Source organism: Lampetra planeri, chromosome 14 (genome assembly GCF_965212315.1).
Source record: "Lampetra planeri chromosome 14, kcLamPlan1.2.h2, whole genome shotgun sequence".
Lineage (NCBI taxonomy): Eukaryota > Metazoa > Chordata > Hyperoartia > Petromyzontiformes > Petromyzontidae > Lampetra > Lampetra planeri.
Window position 1 is genome coordinate 287,480 of NC_136120.1, and position 23,447 is coordinate 310,926.

General features: G+C 44.0%; 1 protein-coding gene across 2 annotated transcripts in view; it reads left to right on the top strand.

The window, feature by feature from the left end:
- Positions 1–19,892, top strand: part of LOC144722271 (dystonin-like) — a 42,295-nt gene extending 22,403 nt beyond the window's left edge. For both annotated transcript variants that reach the window (XM_078600365.1, XM_078600366.1), the window contains exons 15-23: positions 1,487–1,739; positions 3,370–3,530; positions 13,290–13,393; positions 13,907–14,045; positions 14,947–15,140; positions 16,650–16,812; positions 17,647–17,730; positions 17,942–18,046; positions 19,659–19,892. In XM_078600365.1, the coding sequence (XP_078456491.1) occupies positions 1,487–1,739; positions 3,370–3,530; positions 13,290–13,393; positions 13,907–14,045; positions 14,947–15,140; positions 16,650–16,812; positions 17,647–17,730; positions 17,942–18,046; positions 19,659–19,868 (1,413 nt within the window). In that variant the 3' untranslated portion in view covers positions 19,869–19,892. The remainder of the gene's footprint in view (positions 1–1,486; positions 1,740–3,369; positions 3,531–13,289; positions 13,394–13,906; positions 14,046–14,946; positions 15,141–16,649; positions 16,813–17,646; positions 17,731–17,941; positions 18,047–19,658) is intronic.
- The last annotated feature ends 3,555 nt before the right edge of the window (positions 19,893–23,447 follow it).

The window sequence follows — 23,447 nt, forward strand, 5'->3', positions numbered from 1 at the left end:
GAAATCGAGGGGGGAGAGTCGGATGTGTAGAGGGAGTTTGTTCCAGTGTAAGGTGGCAAGCAGAGAGAAGGAGCGAAATAAAGATATGGCACAGGGTGGAGGAGGGGTAGCAAGAAGATGGGCAGCGTTTGACCGGAGCGGGCGTGATGGGACATATTATATTATCTGCTCTTATGAAAAACAGTCTTAATCACGCGGGTGGAGCGGTGGCGCAGTGGATTAGCGCATTGCACTGTGAACCCAGCCACCTGAGGTCGATAGCTAACATCAGTGGTGAGTGATATCTCAAACCGGTCCGGCTCTTTTGCAAAGCTATCCATGCTCTGTGAGCACAGCAACAACAACAAAATGCAAAAAAATATTGCAGAGAATGCGTAGAGGCTGCTTCAGAAATATTGCACAACTTGACAAAATTAGGTATTTAACAGGTTGGAAATTAAACACACGGTGCAAATGTAATGTGAAAAGATTAAGTACAGGTGAAAGTAAGCTCTATGTTTAGTCTTAACAGTAACGTAAATACACACACATATCGATAAATACAGTGGAAACATGTGGGAGCAAGAGGTGCCATACAAGGTTAGGTACAGGCACAAGTATGCTCTGTGTTTTGGATGAATAGGGACATAAAGAAGGGACGTGAAGGGTGTGGAGCGGTATGGTCAAAAAACCCCATGACTGACAGCATGATATTCGCAATCCATTACGGATCGTGAGTTCCAGTTTTCTTTCAACCCTCTCATCGTTTTGTCTCGACAACTGAGACAAAGCGATCAGAGTGCCACGGTGGCGAGATGTTAACTTCCTCACCTGATATGTAGGAGTTTGTGGGTTCGATACCGACCCTGACTCCTGGATATGTGGAATTTGCATGTTCTCCCCGTGGTCGTGTGGATTTTTCTCCGGGTCCTTCGGCTTTTCCCTCTGTATTTAGAATCAACGTGCGTTCAGAATATTTGGCTGTAATACATTTCCACGTGACAATAAGCCACTTCGTAATCCATTATGGATTGCGAATCCATTCTGGATTACGAATAATCTGGAATTGTGTACGTACGTGTGTATGTATGTGCGTACGTTGAACTTGTGGATTGCCAACATCTGGAATTAATCTTTATAAGCGAACACCCACCAGTGCGTTGCATCCAGTCAGAACAAACCACTTGAGCAGATGCATACCATACCTGTCAACCCCTTTTCAGTGCCTACCTTATAACAGACCAATTCAGACCTTATTGGTCCCCGTGCCCTTATAGAGCTCAACGTTCATCCTACAAAGTCCCATCATAAGGGCAAAACACAAAGATAGACATTTTCTTTAGTCCGTATTGAAACGGCTGTACGCCATATGGACCTGAAAACTCAATTCCCCTGTACAAGAATACGGGGTAAATCGTGTGGGTTGACAGGTATGCATACCGAGGAACGATCGAACCCGTGGGTGGCGGAACTCACACGGCCGCGTCGCTTTGCACCACGCGTGCAGGGCTCCCGCGAGGAGTACATACGCCTGCTGCACATGCTCGAGATCAACTACGACGAGTTCCTCAAGCTGAGCGAGGACTCGCAGCAGTTCAGCGTGGACGACCTGGCGAGGCTCAAGCGCGAGTACTCGAACTGTGCCAAGATCGTGCAGCAGGGAGGCACTGGTGGCGGCGCCGGCGGAGGCAGCGGTCAGGAAGCGGTGGTGGACGGAACCATCAAGAGGACCGAGACAAACATGACCAACAAGCAGCCAGGTGCGCCCCAGCAAATCTCTCACTCCCTTGGCGAGGCTCGACACCAGATCGGTTTTGATATCGAACGTCCGTCCGTTCCTTCTCCACACGTGCTCACCACTTGGTCAAATGCAGTGGAACGTTAATCGGCGTTCATTGTCCCATGAACGTTCTCTGCCTGAGGGCTGGCTCTTGGATTCAAGTTTTCCTTTCACCCTCTCTAATCGTTGTGTCTCAGTTGTCGAGGCAAAGTGATCAGAGCGCCACGGTGGCGAGATGGTAACTACTTCGCCTGGTATGCAGGAGGTCGTGGGTTCGATCCCAACCCTGAGGCCTTTACACGTAGGGTTTGCATGTTCGTTTAGAGAATTTGGCTGTAAAACATGTCCACGTGATGATAAGCCACTTCGTTGAGCTATCATTGGTGGCCCGGTTTCTTCTGAAAAGAGTTATATTGCTCGGTGGGTCTTACCTGGTAAAATAAAAAAAATTGTTTAGTTTATTATCCCTCTTGGTCTCTCTCCTTATAGAGTATCTTCAGCATGCCTTACTCTCTGACAATATGCCAATTCACATCCTATAAAATTGTTCCTATCAGACTTCTCTCCTCTACGTTAAAAGGAGGTATACGTACCATTTACGTCTCGAATTACGTTAGAATGTACACTTGTTCAGACTACTACAAAAAATATATACACGCTAGCATATTAGATGTATAATTCAAAGACACTGCATTTAATCTCTGGTCAAGGCATTTACCACCTCAGGCAGGTTTACTTACGAATATTGACTTTGACCACCATGTAATAAATTGAGTACACAGCTCGTAAGTCAACAGGCAGTTCACTTATTGCAGGGGCATAGTGTGGCGACTGTAACACCTTTCAGAAAACTGTGTGCAGCGCTCTAGAATTAAGCTTAACGCCTCTTAAAACACAGAGGTCGCTTGCCTTAAGGGACGAGCAAGCTATGTGATGGGACGTGTGATTTTGAATGAGCGATGCACGGTGTGGCGATATGAGTGTTGTATTTGGTGTCTTTCCGCTTTGTGGTCTTGCTGCTGCTGCATGCAAGAGGTTTTTTTTATTTTCTTCTGGATCGTCTTCCATTTTTTCCATGTTTCCATCATGCGGCCATGTTTCCACCCCCTTGGGTGCTGTCCCCTGTATGTACGTTGAACTTATTTCGTGCTGTACGTAGCCAACCATGCTAATCGAAGGTGTGGGGGAAGGATAACAAACTAAGGACGTAAAACATTTCTTGCGAAATGAGTTTTCAATCTAGATATTAAAATACATAGCTCCGGTGGCTTCCTAATATCGGAAGGAAGAGCATTCCAGACAGCGCATCTGAATGCGCATGATGCAGTGACCGTGTTTGTTCGATGGTTAGCCAAAAGCCGCTGTGAGGATGACCAGAGTTCACGTGATGGTTTATGCTTCTTGACGAGATCAGTGAGATATTGTGGTTCATTTGTGGCAAGCATTTTGTGTGTAATGAGTGTGACCTGATAATGTATTTCTTCGGCAACCGGAAGTCAACGCAGCTCGGCGAGCACTGGACAGACATGGTTGAAACTTGCAGTAACTGTCACGACACATGCCAGAGAATTGTGTACACGCTGCAGCTTGCTAATGCTTTACGTAAACAGGTCGGAGTGGCTCCAACAGCACCCTGGACAGCAACGACGGGCAGCAGAGCATCACCTCGCAACTGGACGGGATTGAGAGCATCCTGGTCCGTATCATCCGCACGCCGCTCAAGCAGCCCGAGCCTCTGGAGGACAGCGAGGATCGGCTGGACCGGGTCAAGGTGCGGCCACGCAGCACCCCACAGCTGCTGCTCGGCAGCGTGCCTTTCACAAGGAAATTAACTAAACTTAAACTATTTCTGTTTTTCTCTTTGGTTCTTTCGGTAAAGTCACGTAGAAAAAAATAAAAAGTAAAAAAAATACCACATTTCGATTGCAACACAAGCAACCATCATCAGGTAAATGAATGCAACCAGGCTATGTGTTGTGTTAACCGTCTTGCATTTGTTGTAAAACGTCCTATTTCTATCTAAATTTTCCTAGTTTATTTCTGTTTTACCAGGTAAGGCCCACTGAGCTGTATAGCTATTTTTCATAAGCGACCTGGCCTCAAATGATAGATCATTGAAGCGGCTTTATCATGTGGAAATTTACAGCAGCCAAATACTCTAAGCGCACGTTTCTAAATGTGGAAGGGAAAAACCGGAGGACCCGGAGACAAATCCACGCTAGCACCTGGAGTACAGGGTTGGGATTGAACCCACGACATCTAGCCACCGTGGCCATCCCTAGGCCAAGTGCTGCATAAGTCACCGGTGGGCCACTACAACAGCGATGCAAAAAGGTTTCTTAAGAGAAATGGTTATTCAGGGAACCCTTCTTCCATACGGCTGATGCAGATGCAGAGCAACAACTACAATTTCACACTCAGGTGGTCAAGCCAGATAACTGCGTCGGGAGCAGCGGAGTGTATCGCAGTGATGTCTCCTTCGTGTTTTTGGATCGGGAATTGCGTCATTATATGTTGTATGGTCTGTTCTGAATGACCACAGTCACATGTTGTGCACCCCTTGATGAGCATTACCCTTACACTTCTTAAGGGGAGCCATAATAAGCTAAACTTCTTCATGGGTTCTCTTCGGGCATTTGGCTAAATTATAAAGCATCTTGGTGCAATAGTATGCGTTTTTCTGCAGAGTAATACATCATCTTCATCGTTACCAAATGTTGGCCTGCATGTGACATCGTCATGGTCAACGTTACCTTCACCTGCAGCGACAGCAGCAGCTCTCTGTCCACTGCTCGATGTCTCCTCGTGGTGCCAACGGGTTTTATTTCACAGATGGATGCCGTCTCACCCTTGCCTGCATTGGTATTTCACGACGAAGTAAATCATTGCATTCAATATGTTCGTGCAGGCATTGGAGGGGGGGTTGTTGAAGTTGGAGAGGAAAGAGCAAAAGTAGTTTTTTTAAACTGCAGCCACATTAGTAAAAGTATAATTGTAACCATAGTGAAAAGTCACGACCATCAGGCTTAGTCTTTTCACCTAAGCGATTTTTACCTGTTCTCGACAACTGCGCATATGCTAATGTGTCACATACATAATGTGTCGTGGACAAAGTCTGACTGGGTATGGCTTTTTTTTCTTTGTTTAATTAGTCATGCGGAGCCTATTGAGCTCCCTGAAGTGAAACATCTGTGAAGGCTGATTCAGATGATCGAAACTTAAGCGTTTTTCTTCTTGTTTACAAAGTGACGCGTGCAGCTGATACATTATGAGCCTCTTTGAAATTCACTTGATTTGGAAGCAGGCCATATTTCAAAGGGCGGTGGCGTGTGCATGGGTGTGCCTTTACAACCGCCAGGCAACTGTATAATGTCACTCACCTGCCTCGTCTAGAACGACCAGTCACCCAGTGAGTCAGCCTTCCGTTGAATAGGGGACCGGTGTGTCCATCACGCTGCTCAAGGTAACGGGGTTACCGGAGCGAGCGCTAAACAAACTAAACTTCACGTAATCCGACGACTTGGGAGGAATTACCGTGAGTTTTATTTACTACTTTGTTTGTTGTTGTTGTTGTACGAACTGGGAACGCAGACGCGAGCGTTGTTACGACTTTAAAGCAACACGGTTACGACGATCTGCACCGTATATGAGTAGGAGCTGGGTCATAACGTTACAGCAACAATAAACGATACACAAACACTATAAGGGTGCAAAGTATATTTCGATTTAATGCTTTCGTGACTGCAGGGATTCATCTTCTTGGTTCTTTCGGTAAAGTCACGTAGAAGGGAAATAATAAAATAATAAAAATAAAACATAAAATAATTCTCACGACGTTTCGGCCACAACGCAAGCAGCCGTCCTCAGGTGAAAAACAGCTGTCCTGAGGGATCCGAGAGGCCTACGTCGGGGCCTACGTCGAGGCCCACGTGGGGGCCTACATAGAAGCCTACGTCGAGGCCTACTTCGTGGCCTACGTCGGGGCCTACGTCGAGGCTACTTCGAGGCCTACGTCGGGGCCCACGTGGGGGCCTACGTGGGGGCCTACGTCGAGGCCTACATAGAGGCCTACGTCGGGGCCCACGTGGGGGCCTACATAGAGGCCCACGTGGGGGCCTACATAGAAGCCTACGTCGAGGCCTACTTCGTGGCCTACGTCGGGGCCTACGTCGAGGCTACTTCGAGGCCTACGTCGGGGCCCACGTGGGGGCCTACGTGGGGGCCTACGTCGGGGCCTACGTCGAGGCCTACATAGAGGCCTACGTCGGGGCCCACGTGGGGGCCTACATAGAGGCCTACGTCGGGGCCTACGTCGAGGCCTACGTGGAGGCCTACATAGAGGCCTACGTCGGGGCCCACGTGGAGGCCTACATAGAGGCCTACGTCGGGGCCCACGTCGAGGCCCACGTGGGGGCCTACATAGAGGCCTACGTCGGGGCCTACGTCGAGGCCCACGTGGAGGCCTACATAGAGGCCTACGTGGAGGCCTACATAGAGGCCTACGTCGGGGCCCACGTCGAGGCCCACGTGGGGGCCTACATAGAAGCCTACGTCGGGGCCTACGTCGAGGCCTACTTCGAGGCCTACGTCGGGGCCTACGTCGAGGCCTACTTCGAGGCCTACGTCGGGGCCCACGTGGGGGCCTACGTGGGGGCCTACGTCGAGGCCTACGTGGAGGGTGCTCGTCAATGGAAGCAGAACAATGAAGCTGATGGGCCAAACATCTCGCCTCTCCACGTCCACATCACGCAACTATTCGGCCTCGGCGCCTCCAGGCCGCACGCCCGCTGCTGCTCTGCTGTAGTACACACAGCTGCGGCTGCTTCGTGTATGACTCCTGCAACTGCAGTTGGGTCGGCTGCAGCTGCTACAGCAGCTACAACAACAACAGCAGCTGCAACAACAACAGCAGCTGCAACAACAACAGCAGCTGCAACAACAACAGCAGCTGCAACAACAACAGCAGCTGCAACAACAACAGCAGCTGCAACAACAACAGCAGCTGCAACAACAACAGCAGCTGCAACAACAACAGCAGCTGCAACAACAACAGCAGCTGCAACAACAACAGCAGCTGCAACAACAGCAGCAGCAACAACAGCAGCTGCAACAACAGCAGCTGCAACAACAGCAGCTGCAACAACAACAGCAGCTGCAACAACAACAGCAGCTGCAACAACAACAGCAGCTGCAACAACAACAGCAGCTGCAACAACAACAGCAGCTGCAACAACAACAGCAGCAAGATGGCGGCGGCGTGTGCGGCCGTGTGTGCGTTGTGCTGCATGGGTGTGGGCTGTGCGTGAGAGTGGGTGAGGGTGAGCTGCGTGTGAGTGAGCTGTGTGTGTGTTTAAATTTAGTGTTTTAAAGATGTCAATTCACCTGCTGTGTATCTTACTACTGTCCCTCCCGGCCATATCTAGTGCCACACTCAACTCTACAAACGGCTACCCGCGTTACTTCGCGTCAATACTTATTGCTAAATTTGCCACTACACCTGCTAATGAAACAACTTATAGACACTTCTACACTCCATCATTGTATCCTTTTAAACCCTATCTTTGTCCCATTACTTCACCAGCACTCCTTCCAAACTTCATTCTGCTCTTAAAAATAACACCATCTGTGAGCTGCTGCTATTCGTCCAAGGTTCGTCGCTCTTCATCCTTTCACAGAAAATACCTGTGCAAACTATTAATTCTACTTTTCTTATTTCTGGGTGGTATTGAGCTTCATCCTGGCCCAAATGTAAAGAACTCATATAATTCTGTAGATTTTTCTGGCAGAAAAGGTGTTGGTGTTCTACATGTCAACATCAGAGGGCTTTTGATTAAATTAAGTCAACTAAAACTAGAAGTAGCAAATCTTGACCCGGACATATTTTGCCTAACAGAAACATTTCTCACTCCTGCCGTCAATGACTTGCAGATTACGATTGACAACTACAACCTTTTTCGGCTTGACCGAGGATCTAAAGGAGGTGGAATTGCCATCTATGTTCGTAATACTATTGCATGTTCACCAGCTCACTCCTTGTTTAAAAAATGTTGCTTTGAAGGTCTGGCTCTCAGAATAACTCTCCCTAATAATCAACACATATTGGTAGTGTGCTGCTATAGACCGCCTAGTGGTAAGGATGTTGAAGCTGCATCTGCACTGAGAGAGCTTCTTGGGGGCCTCCCTAAAGGTGAAATAGTTTTAGTGGGTGATCTAAATTGGAATTGGCTAAACCCGCCGGCCGTGGCCACAAATTTTGCAGATGAATTTAACCTGTTTCAATTAATAAATGTCCCCACAAGACCCAACCTAAAAAATCCGGGACAGTCATCTCTGCTTGACGTCCTATTGACAAATGCCCCTCACAATTTCGCACTGACTGGTGTTCTAGGTAATAACCTTAGTGATCACTCCTTCATTTTTGGGGTGAGATCATCAGCCAGACACAAAGCCCCCCCTAAATTGGTTGAGAAGCACTCCATGAGACACTTCAGCATACAGGCATTTACTAATGATGTGCTTCACTCGGATATTGACAAGGTCTGTGATATTCCAAACCTGACTACGGCTTGGGAGACCTTCAGGTACACGTTTCTACAAATTCTTAACAAACATGCTCCGTTGGTTAAATTTAAAACTAAAGGCAATCGTCCACCATGGTTTGATCCTTTGATTACAAAACTCATGAAAACTAGAGACAAGGCTTGGGCATGTGCTCAGAAAAGTAATTTGGTTAATGACTGGCTAGAATACAGGATTTTAAGGAATAGATGCGTCAAAAAAATACGGCATGCAAAAAATGACTACTTCTCTTCTACTCTCCTTGAATCTCATGGAAATGCCAGGATTTTCTGGAAAACAATCAAATGTATCGAAAAGGCATCCAAAACAGATCATCTGCCCGTTCAGCTTAACCGAAATGGGGAATATTTTTCAGATCCCCAAAAAATAGTTGACAATTTTAACCTTCATTTTTCTGAAGCTGGTACCCTATTTGATAATCTATTGGGAGTCACCCCTGCTCATGCAAATTCCTACACCCCTATCCAAACATTAAGCGAATTTAGTTTTCAGCCAATCCACGAAAGTAATGTTCTGAAACAACTGTCCTTCCTCAAAGGGTCCTCCTCTACCGGAGCAGATAGTATTCCCGTCTTTGCTCTACTAAGTGTTGGTCACCTAATATACAAACCTATAGCCCATATTTTCAACCTGTCCATCAAAGAAGCATCAGTTCCTCTAGAATGGAAACATTCCTATGTTCGTCCACTTCACAAAGGGGGCCCTAAAGATGATCCAAATAACTACCGACCTATCTCAATTTTGTCCCCGTTGATGAAAATTTTTGAAAAATTATTGAACTACCAAATTATCAGTTTCCTGTCCGCCAACAATCTATTACATCTAAAACAATCTGGGTTCCGAAAAAAATACAGCACCACATCTGCTGCATTAGACTCTATGAATCACATTTACAGTAGCCTTGATAATAAGCAGTACTGCGCCTGTCTTTTTCTTGACTTGTCCAAAGCTTTTGATACAGTAGACCACAACATCCTGCTTAGTAAAATAAGTTGCCTCGGTTTTTCCGAAAACACAGTAAAATGGTTAAAAAATTACCTCTTTTCTCGCACCCAAACTGTATTCACAGATGGTTGGAGGTCAAACAGTGTTAAGATAACAAAAGGGGTTCCACAGGGTTCCATTCTCGGCCCCCTCTTGTTCTCTCTTTATGTAAATGACTTGGGCACTGAACTGGATTATTCCAGGGTAAATCTTTTTGCAGATGACACGGTACTAATTACTGCTGGCCGCTCTCCGGATGACGTGATTGCTAAGCTCCAGAGTGATTTCAACAAACTACAACATCAGCTAGTTGCTCTTAAACTAGTCCTAAATCCTGCCAAAACCAAGGTGCTATGCTTCTCACCAGGACTAAAGCGGGAAGTTATTTTCCCCAAATTACATTCCTTAAATAATGATCAAATAGAGCAAGTTAAGATCTATAAGTATCTTGGGATCATCCTGGATTCAAAACTGAATTTTGAAGATCACATTGATTATATTGGGAAAAAGACAAAAATTAAAATTGGTTTTCTATATCGACACAAGCACTGCTTCCCCCCTATGTTCCGTTTGGAATTGATTAAAGCTACCATACTGCCTCTACTTGATTACTGTGACATTGTTTATAAATCAGCCCCAAGTACTGTACTGAAGAAGCTTGACTCAATGTATCACTCGGCCTTAAGATTTGCATTGAACTGCCCATATAGGACTCACCACTGTGACCTCTACATTGGGTCAAACTTAACATCTCTGAATGTTCGACGGCTTGTGCACCAGATCTTATTTATTCATGATGTACTTGCAAAAGAATCTGCAGATTACCTGCTGGATCTCATCTCTGTTTCAAAGAACAAATTTGACCTAAGGTCTACACTCATTTACCAGCTTAATATTCCCTATTGCCGTACATATACTGGAGGAAGGGCCTTTGCTATTGATGCCCCCAGGGTCTGGAATGCTGTTGCCAATAAATTGAAACTTGAGTCACTACCTATGAGATCTTCACTCAAAACTGCTCTAGAGGAGTTGTACACCCCTAGCTGCCAGTGCTATTCAGTGACCTAAAATAAAATGTTTCGCTCCGGATGATCGCTACAAAGTATGACCTGTGTTTTGATTTAGTGTGCTGATCTTAAAGGTGGAGTGACTCATGCAGCCAGCTATGGCTGCAGGGTTTTGGTAGTACATGTTGTTTATGCCATTTATTGTGAAAATTCTGTCACAGTTCCTATGATTGCTTTTTCATTGCTTTCATGGCTTTATTTTGGTGATTTCGAAAAGTGTATTGGTTTAGCCATGTTTGTTTGTTGTAGTACAGAGTTAGACTGATGGCCTTAATTTAAGCTGTCTTGTGGTTGTTGTTGTTGTTGTTTGACTTGCATCCCACTGGGATTTTTGCACACAGCGTTGGTGTACGGTGTTTTTTCTGCAATATTTTGCTGTCTTTTCTTGGATTTTCTGTTTGCACTTAGTCACATATTCACTTTAAGATGTTTTCTTGTTCATGTTTTTGTTTTTTGTTTGTTGCGGTTGCACCCGATTCAAGAGCTGAATGGCTCACAGGGCTATACCTAATAAATGAACTTGAACTAAATGAACTTGTTACTTGCAACTCAACACCCATGGAGGAATGACGCGCGTCTTTATGGCAGTACTAACACACACGCCAAGTGAAAGGCACACCGCGTCGCCCATCTTTTCACGCTTCTATATTGTGTGGTGTGTCTCACTTTGCGATCTCAAGTTTGTCGAAAATCGAATCGTCATCAGTGTATCAGTCAGTCTTCATCATGAGCGCAGTAGTTTAGTTTATTTTGTTGAACCAGGGTTAGAACTTAAGAGACCGAGATGGGTCTCATTTGCAAGGGTGACTTCGGTCACCAAAATGGCAAGAGTTAATTTAAATTTAAAAAAAGTGCTGCAGAGGAAGCCAAAATAAAATAAAACATTTCCTGTAACATATTCGAAGCAAAATTTCATTTCGAGAAAATTTGACGCAGCATTCGGGTAAAAATTCAGGTACACAGGCTAGGATATGTATCAGACATACCGTCACCGGATGAAGCAATCACTACCATCAGCAACCAGCATCCACCACTTTCACCACCGCCAATATCCACTGGTTGAAGTGTCGCAAAACATATAACGCCATTGCAGTGCTGAGGCAAACGTGTAATTAATTGAAAGTATGAGTCACCAGGCCGCCTTGCCTATGACTATCACTTCAACTTTACAGTGCTTTAAAGGACACATTTCGATCATTAAAAGAAAAGTGAAAAGATATAAAGGTACAGTCATAAAATTATTTCTTCACACCACTGCTGGTGGAAGGGCTTTAGAGAGCCCCACGAGAGGGTATGTTTGGCCTACTCTTCCATGCTCACCGAATGTCTAGGAAGCTGTGGGAGTTCCCAATATTTTATCACAACACAACCTTACGATTGACTTACTGCGGTGAACCCAGTTATACTGCTGTGTGGGCAGGGGTGGGGTATCTGAGAAACTTGAGACGTTGTTTCAGCTGCCGCACTGGGAGATTGAAGCAAGTGACCTCTGGATCGGGACTGAAAGTCCAGCTTGATAACTGTTACACAATGGCAGCATCTTTCCGCTTTTACCAAATGCAGTTTTTTTTACCACCACGTTTCCTTCAATGTATCAATAACGAATACAATATTACAACCAATAATAAATAGATAAAAACACACGGTTATTAAGTGTTGCTCTTGGGTTAACTCTTTGTAGCCTTGGACACTTACATCACGACATACAGGACACAATTTATACTGTACAGCACCCGACAGCAGTAGTGTTTGTTCGCCTGAAAATATCAACACGTTTACGTTTATAAGCCGACAATCCATTTTCCGACTACAGGATCAATTAACAAGGACAACAGCCGTGAGCAACTGCCCTTGAATTGTCCTTATATGGGTATTGGTTGGCACGGACGTGTGGTTAGTATGTGAACGCTCACCTTGCTGAGATCACTTGAAACAAAATAGCAGGGTGTTGTCAGTATCTCGAGGTGTGCAGGCACGGCCACCGCACGCGATGGAAAAATGGGCATGCGCGGGGATTATGCTTTGAGCTTTTCTCGCAAATGTTAAAATAAGACGTATCACAGAGCTCTCCTAAATTTAGCATCGGGAAATAATACATCCAGTGCTTCATTCATAAGTCGCAACATGATATCATCTTTTTTGTAGTCATATATATCCTATTTAAACTGATGAAGTCATCCAGGCTCTCACATACCAAGATCCTGATAAAATGTGTTTGATAATAATAAAAACTGAATAGAAAGGATGAGTATCATTATTAGAAAGCCACAGGAGCTATGCACTTTTAAATACATGTTTTAAATCTAATTTATCGAGAACTGCTTTTTATGTTTAGTTTTTTGTCCTTCCCCCGCGCCTCCGATTAGCACGGTTGGCTACGTAAGTTGCTAAAGAAGTTCAACGTACGTACATGAGGATGGAATGGCTGCGCTGAGATTGCATGCAGAAAGGAAATCAGAACAGGAGTCAGCCAAGGAGGTATACTCTGACCAAGGCTAATTACAGCCACATTGAAATATTTTTTTTCTTTCTAAAATGAGATTGGAGATGAAGTGTTACATTTGCTGGCAGCATAGTCATTAATACAACCAAGGGGAATGAACTACAGGAACGATTGACTGAAGGTAGAAAAGGTGGATACAAAAATGTAAGATAAAAATCGATAAACGAAAATGCGTGCACAATTAAGCTAACCAAATGCAAATAACAGTAAAGAGGGACACAAGTGGAAAATATAATAATGTGTATATCTGTATCATTTATTATATGGCATTAAACCATTCGTAGTGTTATATATTGAATGTGTACAATCTGATTGTCATCTTGAGTTTTGTGGTAGCCACAGAAAAACTCACCGTTTACAAATGTGCTCTTTTTTTTGCGTCCACACGCCTCTGCAGAATGTCAGACACAAGCTGGAATCAGTCTCGAGCCAAGGACTGTCCCCGAACACTGCAGGGAAACTCAAGACTCTCCAGGGTCTTTCTGTCAAGTGCCTGGACCAGTAAGTGTTGCCATTGTACGGGTCAATTTCCCAGAAACGTGCATCTGTACTGGACATCCTGAATTCCTTCGCGCTGTCCTTATTTACCTGCCTTAACCGAGTCCCAGGGCACGTCTTCAAGAGGGTCCCGTAAAGTGACGTTTGGCTAATCCCATTAAATTAGCATTTGGTTTGTGCGAGGAAACTGGAGTATACACTTGGATTGCTATCGAGGCTTCACACAGGTAGATTCAAGAATTTAAGTACTGTGCCGGCATCTACTGGCCAACCTAACAGCCCAAGCACCTTGCATTTCCAGGCAGTCTTCCAAACGAATATTGTACGGGCTCAACTTTGTTTCGCTTCCGAGCTGTTTGACGAGATCGGGCAAATTCATGGTGATTTGGTTATATCCTCCCCCACCTACCTTCCACCTCCTGCAATACCTGCAGGGTCTACGGGTTGAACTACATTGTCGGCAGTGAACTCTTTCCTATATTGTCATCGCATAACCCAGCGTGTTGTCCCGCACAGCTACAAGGTCATCGACATGATGGTGCGGGGGGTCCTGGAGGTTGAGTCCAACATTAAGGTGTATGAACAGAACCTGGCCAAGGGAGACCTGGTGCTTAGCAGCCCAGAGGGAGTCAATGCTCACATCATGCAGCTCAAGGTAAGGGATCCACTGCTCTTAACCATTCGTATGACCACGCACCGCACGCTTTGAAGTTTTGAGGAACTGACCGAATACGGAATAAATAGTACCAGAGGTAGAGTGTGCTGCTTGCGATTCCAGGTCAGGGTTGATGCAGCCCCTTCATCCCTACTACAGTGGTTGCCCTGTGTAAATACTCGCCATAGTAATGTGGAATTTCCTCCATTGGCTCAGGGCGAGTGCTACCCCATGCTCAGTTCAGCAGGAAAAAAAACATTTGTATCGTTTGTTGAGAGTACAAGTACTCTTCCTGAGTGATTTATTCTGTGAATGCCACCTATTCAGAATGACAGGTCCACCATTCCCATTGTACATAATCAAAGTTCAGGTCACATTTTCATGACATTCCTTCGCGTTTATGATTTTAAATAACATATTCAAGCAAATTTAAACGATTTTCCTACCTTAAATGTAGTAAATACAAGGTCCCACCCATAGCCCCAAGTGCTGTTTTGATTTTTTTTTAAACGTTGTAAATCATGAAACGTGAGAACCATTAACAACTGAGGAACACTATGGGATAGGGGTACCCATATCAGTCAGATACTCCGTAAGATAACATTTGTTCCCCTCATCAACCCACAATAAGCCGTGCAGTGAATTATAAGTCAAATCAACTGCCATAACAGACACACTTAAACCCCAACATTCACCCAGCAGTGAGTAGACAACGGGCGATGAACATAAACACAGGTGTGAAAGAAGGCCAGCTCCCTGCAATGTAGGTCACAAAATAGTAGCGCTGCTGCTATATCCTCTAGCCCCGATTAACACTAATCCTTTAATTCACGTAGGTCCTGACTGTGCGTAGTTTCGATGATGCAACCTAACGCCAGAGCCTGTCCTCTGCTGTGACCAGCAATGGCTGTTGGAGATCCAGCAGAAGCAGCGGCTGGTGCTCAGGATGCAGGACGAGGTCCAAAAAGCCCAGGTGGCCAACGCGGAGCTGTACAAGATATACAACCTGCAGTACCCTGACGTGGACATCTACACCGACAAAGGGACGGGGCTCATCGAGCGCTGGAAGAACATGCAGACCCACATCAATACTCGGTAACGTGGCCCGCGACGATCGAGAACAGGTCCAGATTTTTTTCCGACACATTTGTTGTCCATAATAAAGGTTTTTTTGGGGGTTGGATCACGTAAACATAAATGTGTCGTTAAACCCGTCACCACCTGACACAACTATTTAGTAAGGTTTGCATACCTGTCACCCCTTATCAGTGCCTACCTTATTACAGACCAATTAAGAATTATTGGTCACCCCGTGCCCTTACACATCACAAGGGAGAAACACAAACAAATATTTAAAAAAAATTGTCTATTGAAATGGCTGTAGCCCTCTCTTGATGCAGCTAATTCGGCTGTGACGGTCCCACCTGATGACGGAGACTTGTGTTGCCTCCGAAACGTCGTGAATTTTAATTTTTTTTGTTTTGTTTTATTTTACTTTCATTAATTTTAATGTTTTACCTACGTGACTTTACCGAAAAAACCTAAGAATATGAATCATTGCAGTCACGAAAGCTTCAAATCTAGAATGGCTGTAGCCCGTAAGGACTTGAAAACTCAATTTCCCGATACAAGAATACGTGTGAACCGCATGGATTGACAGCGATGGTTTTGTCATGTAAACAAAACATGTACGACGTTTCGCCAGGAATTCCAACTAGCATCATCAGGCGACAGGCAGAGTTGTGGAGAAATCCTCCTGTTTCGGTCTTAATAATAGGGATAAATGTGACGTAACTTGTGAGCCAAGCAGGTGTGAAGGCCAGTGGGGGGGGGAGTTAATGTATCCATATACATTACAATGGATACAAACCAGAGTAATTACAATGGATATCCACATTTATGTTGACGTGATCTAACTCAAAAACCTCTTATAGATAACATTGGTCGCGAAAGCCTACGTTTTAAAATGACGTGTTCTTTCTCCACACCTTCGATTAGCACGGTTGGCTACATACTGTGCGAAAGAAGTTCAACATACATTCGTCCCCTGTACATTAAGCAGTCCCCCTCCTTAACCTCCTTCCGTTCCTCTCTTAAAGCCTCACCTCATCTCTCATGTCCACGGTCTTCCTCTTCCCTCTCTCCTCACCCCTCCACTCCTTCCCGTCCCACCCATATCCTTTCGTGATCCCTAAGTACCCTCTGTTGCTGTCACCTATTCATTAATACTTTTCGTACGCTCCTGTCAACGACATCATTCGATTCTGTCACAGTTTTGTAAGCAATATCGAACGCCTTGAGTGAAGGCGCTCTATAAATATCAATTAGCTGTGTACGGGACTCAAACTCGGATTGCCACTGCGCGAACCACTCCCACCAACTAATTTGACACTGCTGTAATTTATCCGAAGCAAAACCTTTTCTTAAACTGCTGATTATTTTTCTTCCCAAAACTGTAGTCTTAAACCACTTGTGTGCAGCACTCAGCTCTGAGCTCTGCTGCTGAATTTTACATTTTGACACGGTGGATTTTCCCCAAGTGGGTACATACGGTGGTGCAGCAAAACGATGTAATGCTGATGATGTGCTGATGTCAATGGGCAGGCTGCAGAGTCTGGGAAATGTGCAGAAAATTCTGGAGGACTACAAGGTGCAGCATCGCTTTCTCACCGAGTGGTACGGAGACGCTACTCGCCAGCTGCAGAGGGCCCAGGCCATCAAGGGCGACGACCACGAGGAGATAAAGTCCATCATCGCACAGCTCAAGGTCAGGGAGCACTTTGTAACTCTGGCTGTTTAACCCTCTCCCGTTCCGAGACGTCTGCAAGTTTGCAGGGTGGGTGTCCCGTTCACCGCTGAGTCTCAGAACGCTTAAGCTGTTGAGCCTTACATTTGATTTAGAGAGGCGTGGCGCAGTTGTTTTTTTGAAAGACATTGTATTCACCGTAGAGAACTCTAGCGACGCGACCGCACTGTATGGTAGCTGCAGCCAAACTGTGCCACATGCCCTCCCCGCATGGCTTTGCGGGAGCCTCCGTCCCGATAAACTTATTCTTTTTTATTTTTATTCCGCTTCCGTTCCGATGATGTTACATCGGAATGGGAGAGAGTTAATAAACATCATGATCAGCAGCAGCCATTGCTGGGTGAAGGGCTCACCCTCATTTGTGGCATCCTTCACATTCCTGAGATGCGCTGGCTGTATTGGCATGGAGACTTACCCAACAATATGTACAAACATCATTATTCTCGTTTGTGATTAACCAGTTATTTCCTACATGAGGGAGCTAAACTAAGCAATACATAGGATTAATTTATACAGTCTACCAATATTGTTAATTCACAACTTCACAGACAAACGTCTGAGACTGTTACAAAATATGAAACAAAGTTTAGTAATAACCATGGTTAGAAGAAGATGATCAATGGGAAGAATATCCAAACATCTGTAAGTTACATAAATGTCTCATCATCATCAGCTGCTGCTGCGAATGATGTTGATGACTAATGTGAAGGTATGCATTGGAAGGCATCTTTGTATTTGTGTTGTTTAAAGGTTTTGGAAACAGGTGTGCATAGGAATTGTTAATTACTTTTGCAGAAACTCCAAGATAAACTCGGAAAAGATGAACAGAAAGTGAAGGACTATAAGTTGTGCTGCGACAATTTCACCGATGCAATGAAGGTAAAACACTTCACGATTATTGACCATGTACGTTAGTGAAACCACATCATCGACAATGCGTGTAACGAGTGAAAATAAATACTTTCTCGCTCGCTGTTGATATGTACACAAGCAACAGTTTTAATCGCCACCGCTAATTGGAAATGCCTGTTAAAAATATACTGCATCTCCGCGGGGTAACGTCACACGCTCTTCTCTATCTGTGCTTCAGCACTACGAGCCGCTGTTGCTGCAGTACAGAGATCTCATCAGGAAGTTCCACGCGGTTCTCCCCGACTATGAAATTCGTGGTGCCTTGGACGACTTCTGTCAAGAGGTGGGTATTCGAGAAAACACTTTTAAGATGCAGCAGAGAACTTGGCGACAGTAGCACTGCAAGATGCCTCCACAGGGTGGAAACGCCGGCCGGAGACAAGAAAAGATGCTAGCGTTTGCCACTGCGGAGGTGTCAAGACCATAGAATACTAAACCTTATGAAGATTAAATTTCTGTACCGTTATTCTATTAAATATCAGCTGCGTGATTTGTTCTTCGTAAAACAAAATCAAAAGCCAAATCTTGGCCCTGAGTAGAACTGTATCTTCTTTTTTCTTGGTTCTTTCGGTAAAGTCACGTAGAAGGGAAGTAATAAAATAATAAAAATAAAACATAAAATAATTCTCACGACGTTTCGGCTACAACGCAAGCAGCCGTCTTCAGGTGAAGAATGAGACACTGCCAAGCTTGGAGCTTATATATAAGCTGGGTTGGAGGTGGAAGAAGAGCGCCTTAACAAAAGAATGTGCATATCAAGAGGAATTTAGCATATTCATGGGAAATGCGTAGGAGGTGGGCGGGGGGGTTTCAAAGTCATATTATGCCCATGCATTATGCAGGATTAGCAGCATCAAAGGGAGGGGTAGGGGGTAGCATTAACAAAGGGAGGGAATGTTAATAGTATGTAGAAGCAATGAAACATGTCAATGGGAGAGCGGTGCCAACGCAAGCAGACGGCTGCTTGCGTTGTAGCCGAAACGTCGTGAGAATTATTTTATTATGTTTTATTTTTATTATTTTATTACTTCCCTTCTACGTGACTTTACCGAAAGAACCAAGAAGATGAATCCCTGCAGTCACGAAAGCTTTAAATCGAAATGTATCTTCTTTTTCATTCATCATACTCTTTTTTTTCTTATTGAGATAAAAACCTTCGGTATAGTGTCAGTGAGTCCATCTCAGGTGTCAGTGCAGTTCTCAATGCGTATATTTGACATGCTTCAATAGATGTTATTAACAAAAAGGTGACAATGCAGGAAGGCTTGGGATATTTATGCCACTCATCTCACTTTAGTTTGGCTGTGGGAGCCTTTTGCATTTTACACTGAATCGTAAGGATCATAAATATAGTCCAGCATGATTTTGGAAAATCACGCAAACCACAGTTCTTAAATACAGTGGATTGTGAAGGCATTGATTTCCTTATATATATATTTTTTACTAATTGGTATTAGTATTCGCGTTATCATTCACAGGCTCATAACCTTTCGATTGATGCGTCTCGGCGCCTTAACAGACTGTTGGGGCAAGTGCTGTTAGCGAGTAGCACCTATGAAGGCCAACACGGCACACGAGGGGTGGGCGGCTAGTGGCCAGCACCATGCCCGACCGCCTTTGTCTCCCCAGTGATGATGTTTACACACCGCACCAGGTACTCATTTCAAGCTGAGTTGACCTAGGAGTGGCCCAGGACCGGTTCAGATAATTCTCAATGGTGTTGGCCCGTGAGCGGGAATCGAACTCTGTCGCCAGATTCGTAACGCGGCGCGCTAGCTGAAACACTACCGCTCCCCACATGCATACACACATACATGCCATGCGCTGCTGTCGTATGCCACCCATTGAGCCCCCTCCCCGAATAGCTAATTCCCCGCGCTCTTTTGTGCCTGCAGCAAATCGACATGCAGACGTGCCTGCACAACCTGATGCGCCGTATCACCGAGTACATCGCCTGCATCGAGTCGTGGCACCGCACGGAGCGGCGCGTGCGCATCCTGGTGGACGGCGAGGAGATGCCCCTATTCCAGGCCTACGCCAAGGGCTTCATCACGCGCGAGAAATACGACCAGCTCATGAACTGGCAGTCGAAGTCCAACAATTAGAGAGAGGGAGAGAGAGAGAAAAGCCACAATTTATAAACTCAATAGAGGCAGGGGCAATGACCTATCAAAGTGTAAGTGACAAAACTCAACACACTTGTCAAGAATGCTACCATAAAAGGAAAAATATATGTAATAGGTGACATATCGGGAAATGGCTATTGCCCGAGATATCACCTATTATAGAAAGTTGTATCTTTAGGGTGGTGTTATTGATGAATGCGTTGGGTTGTTATTTGTGCTTATGCACAACTGCTAATGAATTACAGTATCACGTTTTTTTTGTTATATCAAAGTGTAGACTTGTGAAATCTCTTGGGGTAATTTTCCTGACTGAAATCAATAACAACTAATATATATTATTGGTTCTTTCGGTAAAGTCATGTAGAAGGGAAATAATAAAATAATATAAATATAAAACAATAAAAATCTTGGATTTCACACCTGATGATGATTGCTTGTGTTGCAGTCGATACGTCGTGAGAATTTTTATTGTTTTATATTTATATTATTTTATTATTTCCCTTCTACGTGACTTTACCGAAAGAACCAAGAATATGAATCCCTGCAGTCACGAAAGCTTTAAATAAAAAAAAATAATATATACTTTTTACTCTGACTAATATTTTTGTAATGAGCCATCATGCATTACATGAATAAAAAAAAAATAGCTTTTCTGATTATGCTTTTTAGAAATACTGGATGGGCACCTTAAATACCGGGGAAAAATTGGTCAGGGAGATTTAAGTTGTCAGAATTCTCACTGGAAGGATGTGAGTACATTTTTTTTACATTTGTGTTTTATATCAGCATTTTTTTAATGATACATTTTCTTTTAGAGACCAGAAATTTTAGACGTACTCACTATGTAGTTAAATTTCTAATTTAAACAGCAACTTACGAGGAAATGGGATGGTATCATTCATTATTATTATTTTGAAGGCAACGACAACTAGGTTAGTGGTGACAAATGCTGACGTCAGTCGATCTGCTGTCTACTTAAGGGGGCAACAGTTTGTCGGTGTGGCTCGTTGTGACTTTGTATCTTTTGCTATATGAGGTAAACAGGTTTTGCAGACATTTTTCACAGAGCTAAGGTGCTTTATCAGAGCTCATTTACATTCTAGCAACAGACTCGGAGAGCGTTTATTCTATTGACATTTTGCCATCTATAGAACATATGGGGGGAGTATATTAAATACGTTGTTGCTCTACGTGTTGAATGCTACCATGGTGTCATGGTTAGCACACTGGATTTGTAATCCAGAGGTCACCGGCTTGATTATATCACCAGACGTGGCAGCTGAAATGATTTGCAAGTTTTGCCTCTGTGCACCCAGCAACATAAATGGGTACACCAGTGTGACGATCGGCCGGTCGCGTATGGTGGGGTAAAGTGTTGGTACTCCCTACTTGAAATACATCTGGCCAGCGTGATAGAGTAGGTCAGATACTCTATATAGGGGTCTCTAGAGCTCTGTCTAGTGGAGATCTTTCTGTCAGCAGTGGTATGAGCAAGAAATTGCCTATGTTTTAAAAAATACGCTGTTTTATCCCTTTGTGCATGTATTTTCTGCTGGCAGCCAACATTGTAAAATTCTCAACTAAAATAGAGGGCAGATACTTGGGTCCAAGTAGGACCTTCACTTAGTATCCAGTGATCCTTTTCTTGACAAAATAAGGAATTATATTCGAAATATATTTCAGAACGTGCTGGATATAGTGGTTCGTTTACCATGCTATTTGAACACAGACACCTGAGTGTGAATCGAGGCCACAGCTTACATCACCAGCCAGTGATATCTGAAGTTTTCCTGGGCCCCTCCTTTCACTAACCTGCACCGACTAGCTTTGCTGAAATGTGCTTAATCCAGCAGTGGACTGACACAGTGCTGTAGAATTCAACATAAAGTACACAGCACGTGACCTGGTGGAATTTGTATTGTTGTGTGGTGTATACCAAAAGTTATGGGTGTTGGTGATAAATGCACATGTTTTATTAACGACAACAAATAATTTCGTAATGATGAGCAATATTATCGTCTCTCTAAGGGAAAGATAAAAAATACTGACTCATTTCAAGTCATGGTTAAATACGAGACTTTATTTTATTTTCAGGCAGATTGAACTTTAACAATGTTTCCGAAAGCAATTATCCTATAGCACTGCCCGAAAGAGATTTGTTTCCAAGATAAATATATGTACTGTAGGCTTTTCATTGCTTTAATCCCCAATATAAACTGCATGGACTTATGTATAATTATCAACATGTCAAAATGTTTTATATACATTTACTCTAGAACAAGTTTGTTTTATTATCACAATCTGCTTATAGAAATCATTTTGTAATCTTTAGTAATGCATGAAATTCAACTTGTTTTTTGTATCGGGCACATGAATTGGGAGCAGCTTTGAAATAGTGCATGCAGTTTTGATAAATATGGTGTATTGTTACATTTTTGAATAAAGTCATGCAACAATAAAAACAACGTCGTTTTATTACATGCGGAGAGTACAATCGGCAACATTATTCGCGAATAAATTTAGTATAATTTCTAATTACAGAATTTATGAACCCAAAATCATACCTGTCAGCTCCTTACCAGTGAGTGCCCTACCTCTTCACGGACCAATTAAAACCCTCATAAATATCAACTTTCACCCTACAAAGTCCCATCACAAGGGAGAAACACAAACAAATAGACAAACATCAATGTGCCCAATGAAAACGGCTGTACGCCGTATGGACCTGAAAACGAATGTTCCCTGTACAAGAATACGGGTACACCGTATGGGTTGAGAGCGATGCACAATTAGCAGAGGGAAGACGACATCGGAAGAATCGTAGTGAGATTAAACCAAAGTGTACAGAGGCGACTGCAGCACAAGGGCAACCTAGGCAAGGAACGAGCAGACACAAACTGGGGGGGTAGGGCTGAGAAAAACATTTGCACCGTGATCCTCATTTGTACTGGCTTTGTTTAAACGAGTTTTAAAATATATATATACGATATAATGTTTATGTTACTCAAAGTTAAATTCCCGTCCATGGCGAATGGCAGCGGTGAGTGATATCTGAACCAGTCTTGCCTCCCCTTCCCTCCCAAAGACAAAGGTCCCCCCGTATAGCCTAAACAGATTGTTAGGGCAAGTGCTATTAGCGAATAGCACCTATGGACGCCAGCACGGCACACGAGGGGGTGGGTGACCAGCAATGACTTGGGCACTGACCTGGATAATTCCGGGGTATATCTTTTTGCAGATGACACAATACTGATTACTGCTGGCCACTCTCCGGATGACGTGATTGCTAAGCTCCAGGGTGATTTCAACAAACTACACCATCAGCTAGTTGCTCTTAAACTAGTCCTGAATACCTCCAAAACCAAGGTGCTATGCTTCTCACCAGGACTAAAGCAGGAAGTTATTTTTCCCCGATTACATTCCTTAAATAATTATCAAACAGAGCAAGTCAAGATCTATAAGTATCTTGGGGTCATCCTGGATTCAAAACTGAAATTTGAAGATCACATTGATTATATTGGTTAAAAGACAAAAATAAAAATTTGTTTTCTGTATCGA